Source organism: Solanum pennellii, chromosome 10 (assembly GCF_001406875.1).
Source record: "Solanum pennellii chromosome 10, SPENNV200".
NCBI lineage: Eukaryota > Viridiplantae > Streptophyta > Magnoliopsida > Solanales > Solanaceae > Solanum > Solanum pennellii.
Genome location: NC_028646.1, coordinates 75,801,192 through 75,811,616, shown reverse-complemented (window position 1 = coordinate 75,811,616; position 10,425 = coordinate 75,801,192). Strand labels below are relative to the sequence as shown.

Sequence of the window (10,425 nt, the reverse complement as noted above, 5' to 3'; positions counted from 1 at the left end):
GGGTGAGGGGGCTGGTAGGGGTGAGGGGGGAGGGTGGTTAGAGATCGGGTGAAAAAATAAAATTTTGAAATTGAAAATATTTTTTTTAAATTGATATTTTTCCCAAAAAAATGTAATTTACATTGGAGGAGAGCTTTGGAAAATGTTTTCCTTAATTTTTAAAGAGAAGTTATTTTCCTTAATTTTGAGGAAAATGAGTTGATTTGGAAAACATTTTCCAAAACTTTTGCCCCAACCAAACATGAGAAAATTGGAAAACATTTTTCAGAAAATGTTTTCCTTCATACCAAACACACTCTATAACTTCGATATTGTGGTATTTGGTGTGGATATGTATATATGGTATATATTTTATTTTTTTTGTATACGACACGATATTTAATATTTAAATATAACATATCGAAATGTCGAATATTATACCCAAGTATATAGTTATATAAACAACATATGTATCATTGAAATACTAACAAATATGCAATCTAGTATTAGTATAAATTTAATGTTTGACTACTCTATTTTGATTGAAATGTATTTGAAGTATAATTGATTAATAAAAAAAGTTGTTTGTACTTTATTTCGAATATATGTTTCTGCATGTGTAATGTGTTAGTGTGATACAGTTAAAGACCTTTTTTCAATTGTCGAAATCATAATAGTCTATTTATACGAGTAGATACTAATCGAAATTGAACGAATTATGATATCAATTTACCATATTATAAAATTCTAAAATCAAATTTTAATATACCAAACCATAACAAATTAATTAGTATGATACTGATATAATATTTTGAAAATCAAATATCAAAACTTTTAAATATCGTACCATATCATGCCATGTCCACAACCCACCCCTACTAGACATCACATATCTGAAATTGTGCTGGAACAATCAGACACAAAAAAAAATTAAAATTATCGATATAAGTTATAAAAAGCAAAAATAATTGTCAAATAAGCAATGGACGTGTATCGATTAAAATCATTATAAAGAAAAAAAGTTGCAACCAATATTATTCTTCAATTAGATGACTTGGAATATCAGTTAACTCAGCAGGAACCACTCGAGTTATTTAGAAACACCCACATTTAAGCTTTTAACAACTCCTTTTGGGACTCTTGTTGCCAATAAAAACCATCCTATTTAATTTGAATTGAAAATTACTCAAATTAAAATTGAAATATACTCCATCCGCCTACTTTTTATTGTCATATTACATTTTTTAAAAGTTAATTTGACTAGTTTTTAAAATTAAAATTAAAATTTATTAATTTGATATTTTTTTAAAAAAATAAATACCTAAAATGTATATAAAAAGTACTATAAATGCAAGTTTTGACGTATCGATATGATGGAAAATATATCGTAAAATATTAGTTAAAGTTTTTATAGTTTGATTCTAAAAATAAAAATTACGACAATTAATTGTGGACAGAGAGAGTAACAACTAGTGCCTCTATTCTAATTTATATGATACTTTTTAGATTTCGACATTCAAACAAATCTATTTTCGATAGTAAATTTTTCATACATATTTTTTTGTATTTTGAATTATCAATTATTTTGATTTATGGTACGTTCTACCTAGATTATAAATACATAAATTTTATTTGAAAAAAATTACACTTAAATCGAAAGGAAAAAATAATATGAATGAGGATGTTAACATTTTGGTGTAAAAAGATCAGAACATAACATTACACTCCTTATAATTACAATTAGGAATTAAATAAATTGTTCTCTCTCCGTAATTAGAGATCTCGATTTAAGCTTAGATACGAATAAATATTTCGTAGGAATCGCTTTCTCATTTGGAGCTAACTTTGAGATGGCGACAAAATTAAGCTGTCAAATACAGCAAAGATAACAGATAATTCTAGTTGTTTGTTGTCTCTGTAAAAAAGTTCTCATTTTTTTTTCATTCTTCTTCTTCTTCTTCCACTTTCCAATTCCCAATATCTATCGATAATTCTTGATTTGGTTTATCAGTCTAATAATTTTTTAGGAAGAAAATGACTGATGTAAATGCCCATAAGGTGACTGATGTTTTGCCTGAACCAACTCCACCTCCGGCAGCCGGAAATGGAGAGACACAGGCACCGGAAATCAGCACCGGTGTCTCTGAAATCGTGAGGAGATGGAAGAGAGAAGATTTGGTGAAAAGGGGTTGTTTAATTTTGCATGGACTTGCTTTGGTTTTCTCATTGATTGCTTTCATTGTTATGGCTAGTAATACTCATGGTGATTGGAAAGATTTTGATAAATATGAAGAATATAGGTATTACCAATTTTCGTCTATGCTTCGTTTTGGTATAATAATACTTTTTCTGTTTGGATTGTTCAACTGACACGGTCGAGACGAGTGGAGTGAGGTGTATTATGTATTTGTTTGCTAATGTTTTTGTTGGAGATGTTGTTCTAGTCTTGAAAATTGAATGGAATTTTGGGATTGTGATCAAAACAGGTATGTGTTGGCTATTGCAATTCTGTCTTCATTATATACAGGATTTCAAGTTCTGAGACAAATTCAAGAACTTTCAACTGGCAAGGAATCTTTTTCACGGCAAAAATTAGCTTTAATTGGCTTCGTAGGTGATCAGGTTGGTCATTTTCCATTGACATGAACAATTGAATTCAACAAATGTGATGAATAGTAGTCAACAAGATTTGTGAAAAAGGGAAGAGCTTGATTAAAATTGCTTATAACCAAGAAATGTCAGCTGAGCTGAGGGTCTAGTAGAGACGGTCTTTTTACCTTTACTAGGTAAGGGAAGGCTGCATATGCACCACTCTTCCTAAACCCTATTTGTGCGATTACACTGGATAGGTAATGTGTATGTCTCTCTATTAACTTAAACACTAGGTTTTTGTCCGTGATAAGATTCTAACTAGTGATATGCGCTTAACTCACACATTCGCGACCATCTTGCTTCTTTTCTTTGGATCCTCTTATGTCTCTACTTCGCTTGATTCTCATGCCAGTGGACTCCATTCTCTGATTTTGTTCTTAATACTAACTTGATTTCATTTACTGATCATGAAGTTTGACACTAGTAAGTGTCTTTCATGATTGCCCTCTTTATCTCTGAAACCAAAGCCTTGAAGGCTAGTTCTTGATTAAATCGATTGTGAGACATGAAATTGATTGAATTCTTACTCTCTTTTTTTGTGGAATTGCAGGTAGTAGCATACTTCTTATTATCAGCTGCATCATCTGCTGTGCCACTGACAAATAGGATGAGAGAAAACAATGACAACATATTCACAGATTCTTCAGTAGCAGCAATTAGCATGGAGTTCCTGGCATTCTTTGCTCTGGCAGTCTCAGCTCTCATTTCTGGACATAAGCTTTCAAATAAATCCTACATTTGATCACATCTTTTAGATATTCCAAGTCTGATAATTCTTTGATCAACTTCATTCTGCCCATGTACATCTGTTACTAATTCTTTGTGTCTGTTTTGATCATGTACATATGTATCAAAAACTACAGAAACATTCATATACCTGTGGAATGAAATTCAGAGTGCAAATTTTATCTGTTTGTAAAGAAATTGTCATCAAATTGAAGGAGTGCTCTTTTAGTTTAAAGTCTCTACATGTCCAAGAACTTCTTGACAACATTATATCTGATGAAGTGAATTGATTGAACAAGAATAGCTGTTCATATCCAGAGAAGTTGTCAGCAAATGCTAATTAAGAATTGATTCTTTCGCATCACGGTGTGATGTTAAACATTAGGGAGATCAATGGCATAACTCACACAGTCAAACCTCTTTATAACAAAGTCAGTTATTCGTTTGGACTGTATAATTATCATATTTCCACCCCTACTTTAAGAAATCACATCAAGGGATTGACCAAAAGCCTATCAAGAAATCTATGATGTTTCATCTTCTTAATGGTATCAACTGGCATTCTTAAGACTGAAAGGCTCAAAGAGTTTGAGGGGGCAAAAAGTTCTTACGGTACGAGCACAGCTATTTCTGTCAAATAACTGTTTAATTGAGAGTAAATTTTGAAGTAACTTCACGTGAAATCACATTAGTGAAAAGGAATAAACATTCACAAACCCAGATATTGATTGCTAAACAATAAACATGATTTTGATCTGTTTAATCCATCTCATAACATTTTTGAAAAAATTGATTTGATGCTGGGGCAATGCTGAATGGACAGACGAACAAGTTGCAGACACTTAACAGGGAAAACAGTCGCCATAAACAATGCACCTTGCCTGATGAAGTGCTAACAGATGAAGTAAGGACTCCGGAGGCTCTGGGGCGACTATCCATTTTAGGACACTCGCATAAATGGCTCAAATTGAGGGCTCAAGTCTTCATTCTAAATTGTCCAGCTGAATTTTCCAGTATATTGGATCTACTTCAGCCTGTGGTTAACCAATAAAAGAAAGATAATTAATGACTAGACCAAGAAAAAAAAGGTGATTTTCATCATTATAACCACAAGATAATCAAAACTTAATTTTATTGTCTCATTAAATGCCAAACAAGAAAGCCACTGAAACTGCATTGATCCTCTAGATAAAGTAATAACCATGTCATGTTTTAGCTAAAATATGTAATTCTAATTGATTCACACAACAGTATATTTTGACAACCATATAAGTACCGCACATATTATCAGAGAAAAAGTAGGTAAAAATAAATATGAGAAAGATACCTGAAATGGTTTCTCTCTCCACTGAAAAACACAACCCCGGGATTCTAGATGTTGAAGGAGAGGTTGTGGTAGCAATGATTTAAATGATGTCTGCAGCTTAACTTTAGTAAGTCCGCCACAAGCCAACAGTGCAGCTCCTAGTCCACCAGGAGATAGACCCTTGAGGTGCAGGATTGTCATGTTCTGTAGACCGCTGATGCTGGCAAGAGACAACAGCCCCACATCCGTCACTGAAGTGTAGGATAAATTTATCTGTGTAATAGACAGATGGCCAACTTATATACGATGTCAATGCTCCAGTTTGTCAATGTCAATGAAAGAGAAGCTGTGGTTACCTGTTTGAGGTTTGTCAAGAAGTGAGCAAGTGGAATCATTCCAGCATCATCAATGTTGTGACAATTTTTTATGTCTAGTGTCGTAAGCTGCTTACATCCCACAGCAACAGCTGCAAGACCTAAAGATGTGACAAGAGGACAACCTCGACTTTCAAGTGTATTCAACTTTGAACACTTCGATATAGATATGAATGAGCTATCAGTAATACGATTGCAATAGGCAATATTGATCATTTCAAGGCCAATACAACCACGAGAGATTGCTAATATTCCCAAGTCGGAAATTCCAGCAGACCTGTCAAGAATAATAACCCAGTAATCAGCACACTCAATCTCTAGTACTCCGTAATTAAAAGTGAGTTTAACCAATCCATCACAAAAGAAAAGAATATAAAAAATAAAAAAACTGCACAAGATATATAGTTACACTATCTCAAATAACATCCCATGAACTGTGAAATACATACCTATATAAGTCAAGCTCCTTAAGATTTGAGCAGCACATGCCAATGTGCATAAGACCCTGATCGGTTATATTCAAACAGATCCCTAGCTTTAAGCTGGAAAGGCTGGCACACTTGGAAATGGTCTTCAAACCTGCATATGTAGGACACCGTCAGATATAAAGGTGGAACTTTCAAAATTACAACAGAAGCCTGAGACCTTTAAGGTAAAGGGATGACCTTCATCATCAATTTCGTTGTCTGTAAAGTCAAGCTCTTCAAGGTACTGGCAACGCTGTCCAATTAGAACAAAAGCTTCTCTCGGAACTAGAGTACAAGACTCCATCCTAAGAGAAGTAAGGGAGGCACAAGAATTCGTTATATGGGAAATTGATATGTAAGTGATCTTGCGGCAACAAGTAATGTCAAGCTTCCTTAAGTCTTTGTGCTTCGTTACGAGGGAGGAGAGACCTTCATCTGTCACTCCCACACATTTACTTAAGCTCAGTTCTTTAAGTGAGACACACCAATTTCCAATAGCCATCAGTCCAGAGCATGTAACTTGGCAGCCATCTAGTTTGACGCACTGCAACCTAGAAAGCTTCTGCAAGCTATCTGCGACAGCAGGTGTAACCTGAAATACCAGTAATTTGAAATCAACAATCAAATTAAAAACGCAATACTACTGAAAGATGCTCAAGTCCTTTAACCCTTACAGGAGAACCATATGATAGTACAAGTTGCCGCAGACATCCAGCACAGCTAGTAAGAGATGACAAACCCACATGACTAACATTCTGACAGCTTGACATATCAAGTTTCTGAAAAGAGCCAACATACATACACTGACATTAGTCAATAGTACCTTGCAAAGAAAAAGTCATTTGAGAGGGAAAAAAGGACCAAAAGGCATGAATACATGCAAGGCAACACTTGACTTGCACAATAATCCACTTTTTTGGGACATCTGACGATTAGGTAGGGATGCGTACAATCTGAGTTACCTAGTTCTTTAACTATCTCAGAATACTTAGAGTGGCGTTGGCACAGTAATATCCAATTATTGACTAGACTATTAGGAAAAAAATCCATATATCTGTACATCTAAAAGAAGAAGTGCTTGGAGCTAGGACAATTTGACAATTTTTAGGGCAATTTCTTCTTGATGACTGAGAAATCCATTAGGATACAACCCTTAGGACCAACCGCAGCCTTCGGAACTAGGGGGATGATGGGTTCATTCCTCCCTTCTCCACTTAATATCAGACTTAGTTCGATTGACACGGGGCTCGAACTAGTAACTTAAGTCACAAGTCCCTCAACCTTTGCCAATTGAGCTAAGCCCCGGGGACTTTTGGCAATTTCATACATCAATATTTTCTTCATTTTTTATCATTCATTTTTTTTCTCAAGGAGATGCAAATGTGAGAATCAAAGTTCTAAACAGTTTTCCAAAGTACATACCTCCAGTGACTTGCAGCCTTGCTCGAGGGACGCAAGGCTGTCATCATCAATTCCATAACAGCCTTCTAGAATCAATTCTTCAAGATATTGCAGTTTCGAGATTGATGATAAGCATTCATTAGTGATCTGTATAATAAGAAGATCAACACATTATTGTATGATCATTAAAGAAAGCCTGGACAAAAACAAAAAAAAATACAAAGAAGGAAAAAGAGATGGGATGTAATAACAAAAAACAGAAACAGATTACATATAACAACTTCATAAATACAGCCAGTCAGTGGAGACTTGGTACATCTGGAATTTAAGTTCTGAACCGAACTTGTAGGAAACTACAAACCAACAACTACTATCACGCCTTAATTTCAAGCAAGTTGGGGTCAGCTATATGAATCTTCACTGTCTATGTCCCTCCATTTAAGCTCATATCCAAGTTGTGGTAACTTCATAAGTCAGATAGGACTTCGAAATCACATGAACAAGAACTTTCCCATATCAAGTGATGAAAAAGAAGCATGTTATGACAGTCACCACGTGTGATTGAGATCTGGACATCAGAAAAATCACCAAGGTGCTAAAAAACACAAATTTTTTGCTAGGTCTCACCCTATCCTTAAGCTGAGCAGATATCAAGAAAATACAGACAGATGCTCTACAGCATAGAACCTCCAATAACTTAAAGTCAGGATGAGTATGATAAGAAAAACATTATTATTCATCTGAAGATACACTGGGATGTCGAGCAGAGGTGTTCATTAGGATTCAAAAGCTGGACTCTGCACTAATTTTCCTTTTCGACATACTCAAGGCCAGAAGCATGCCAAGTGCAAGAAATGTGCAAATTGCATAAGCAGACTCTTTTTTCAGTACTTGTATATCTCCCAACTAGATAAAGCGCAACACACAGGAATGAAATTAGTTAAGAAAATGTAAAATTTTAGCAAATGTTTAATAATCTTAAATATTTAATGTTCTGTGAAAATTTTCCGTTCAATTTCAAAAAGAATCAGCATTGAGACCGAGTTACACGTCAGCATATGACATTGGTGTCCAGGCCAGCTTGAGCATACCCACCAAGTACCTGCTACCTCCCACCGGCACACATACCGAGTAATTTTGCATACTAAAGCTTATACAGATAGGAAGATATCGTCTAGTTTTGAACCTGAGACATATCAGCACTTGTTGACCAGTGCAAACTCATGAAGTTTTCCACCCTTACGGAGGATAGAGAATGAAGAATAATCTTGTGCAAAATATCCTCACAAAGTTCTTCTCTCCCATTCTGATGTGAATTCGCTTAAGGTGTCATGTGTACCCCTTCTTCAAAAGCTTGCCAAGCTAAAGCTTGCCATTCCTTGTCTTGACCCACCCTTGACGATTCGCACTTCGTCATGGATGTCACAATTCTCATAGACTTCGTTAAGGATATCAATGAGAAATTTATACACGGCTTAGCATTTTATATATAATGATGCTTTCTTGGCCAGCTTAATCTGCACATTACCTACTAAATCATTGGTTAACACTCCCAAAGCTGCATAAATTATCATAACCAAGCTACATTTCTTCTACAACATAAAATGCATATTTTAGCATTCATGATACATCAAATTTCAAATAAAACAAGTCCATGACCAAATTGGTAACTACAAAGCTAGAGATCTCAGTCACTTGTACTGGCAGAAGCAAGGATTCATGAAAGACTATATAATCTGATAAGCCAGTATGACAATGAGAAATCAAATAGAGTACTCAAAAAGAATCACACACACACATCTGACGATTATTGATTCACAACATGAACACACACATCATTTGATCCTGAACATTATAGTAAACTGAACACCAACCCAATCGACGAGCATACTGTCTAAACATGCTCAAAAGAACTGTATTAGACAAGCAAACTAACTTACCATGAAAAACAGAAACAGAAACATAACCAACACAAAAGTACAGGGCAAAAACATAATCGAAAACAAAATTTATAAGGGAAGAAAAGCTCCATTACCGGCAAGTAAGAAAGATCCAAACTCCTAATCTCCTTACACTTGACTGCAATCAACCCCACACCAAGATCACCAACACCCAAACACCATCTCAGGCTAAGCAATCTGAGCTTCCTGCAGCCAACAGCAATACACCCAAGTCCAATATCAGTTAAAGACTTACACCTCACCAACCACAACTTCTCCAAGTTCTTTGCCTGAGCTAATGCAGCAGCACTCACATCCTTCAACTCAGTAGCATTTGACAAATCAATCTCAACCAAATTCCCACAATTCATCACCAAATTCGACAACCCCACATGGGTAAAAGACTTAGACCTAGAAAGATTGATTGACCTCAACATTTCCTTACAGAAATTAGCTATAACTGTTAGTGAACCGTCTGTAATTCTAGGACAAAGGGAAAGATCCAGATGGGTAACTTGTGGGTATCTGCTAAGAACCTTTGTCAAGTGTTCTGACCTAAAGGGTTTCAATATTTTCCTATGATGAGACTCAATAGCATAAAAAGATTTGCAAACAAGAGAAAATGATTTCTTGTCAAATGGGTTGTCATTAAGACAATCAAGAACTGAAAAGACAATTTCTTCAGAAAGTAGATCAAAGGGGTTGAAAAGGGTTTCTGAAATTGGCTTTTGCTTCTTCATTGTTCCCAAGATTGAACTTTTAGGGATCATTTTGGACAAAGATTGTAGCTTTATGGTTAAATTGCAGCTTAGATTTGGTTATTCTTAGTAATGGTGGGATTTTTTAAGGGAAAATTTGCTGGTGGAGAAGTAATTAGTAGTCCTTTTGTGAATTTTGATCACATATAGAAGATGGAAAATTGAGAAGGAACCGTTTAACAGAAAAACACTGGCCTAGTTGAGAATAAACCAAGTAAGGAGGAAGAAGAAGAAGAAGAAGAAGAAAGAAAGGAAGTTTCAATTACCTTATTGTCCTTGTTGGTTTTTTCCATTTTCTAGAAAGACCATAGGCACCCAAAAAAGTTTTGCTTGAAAGACCAAAATACCCTCTTAGTTTGGAGGATGGATAATTTCATGGATGATAATTAAAACCAATCTTGGTGATAATATCTTATTTCTCACTTGCGTTGTGTTGTTGTTGGTTTATATTAAAATATAATATAATGTCATAGAATTATTTTTATTGATTTTTAGCTTTCAATTTTTGTTACTATATGTTGTTTCTTGTATAATTATCGTATTATTTTGATGTAGTTTTTATTCTGTTATTATCGTTTACTTTCAATATTATTTATTCTTTTTTTGTATTTTCCCTGCTCCTTTTTTAAATTACTTTGGACTATTTTTTCTTCAGGTGAGACGGTATTTAAAGTAACATTTCTATTCTGAGATAGGTCATAGAAATATAACTCTCTACCTTTCTCAAAATCCACTTTTTGTGGGACATTACTCGGTATATTAGTATTGTAATTATAAATCATAAGGAAAAATTCAAATTAAAAGAAAGAAAAAAATTTAGAT

General features: G+C 34.6%; 2 protein-coding genes across 2 annotated transcripts; one reads left to right on the top strand and one right to left on the bottom strand.

The window, feature by feature from the left end:
* The first annotated feature begins 1,800 nt into the window (after positions 1 to 1,800).
* On the top strand, positions 1,801 to 3,592 carry LOC107032250 (CASP-like protein 4B1). The gene is made up of 3 exons (XM_015233830.2): positions 1,801 to 2,279; positions 2,466 to 2,601; positions 3,182 to 3,592. The coding sequence occupies exons 1-3, from the start codon at positions 2,014 to 2,016 to the stop codon at positions 3,371 to 3,373; spliced, it is 594 nt and encodes a 197-aa protein (XP_015089316.1). The 5' UTR covers positions 1,801 to 2,013; the 3' UTR covers positions 3,374 to 3,592.
* A 398-nt stretch (positions 3,593 to 3,990) lies between these two features.
* On the bottom strand, positions 3,991 to 9,872 carry LOC107032076 (F-box/LRR-repeat protein 3). Its single transcript, XM_015233651.1, has 8 exons — positions 8,941 to 9,872; positions 6,927 to 7,052; positions 6,179 to 6,283; positions 5,703 to 6,096; positions 5,487 to 5,616; positions 5,020 to 5,314; positions 4,685 to 4,936; positions 3,991 to 4,391 (listed from the first exon to the last, which is right to left on the bottom strand). The coding sequence occupies exons 1-8, from the start codon at positions 9,613 to 9,615 to the stop codon at positions 4,341 to 4,343; spliced, it is 2,028 nt and encodes a 675-aa protein (XP_015089137.1). The 5' UTR covers positions 9,616 to 9,872; the 3' UTR covers positions 3,991 to 4,340.
* Between the last annotated feature and the right edge of the window lie 553 nt (positions 9,873 to 10,425).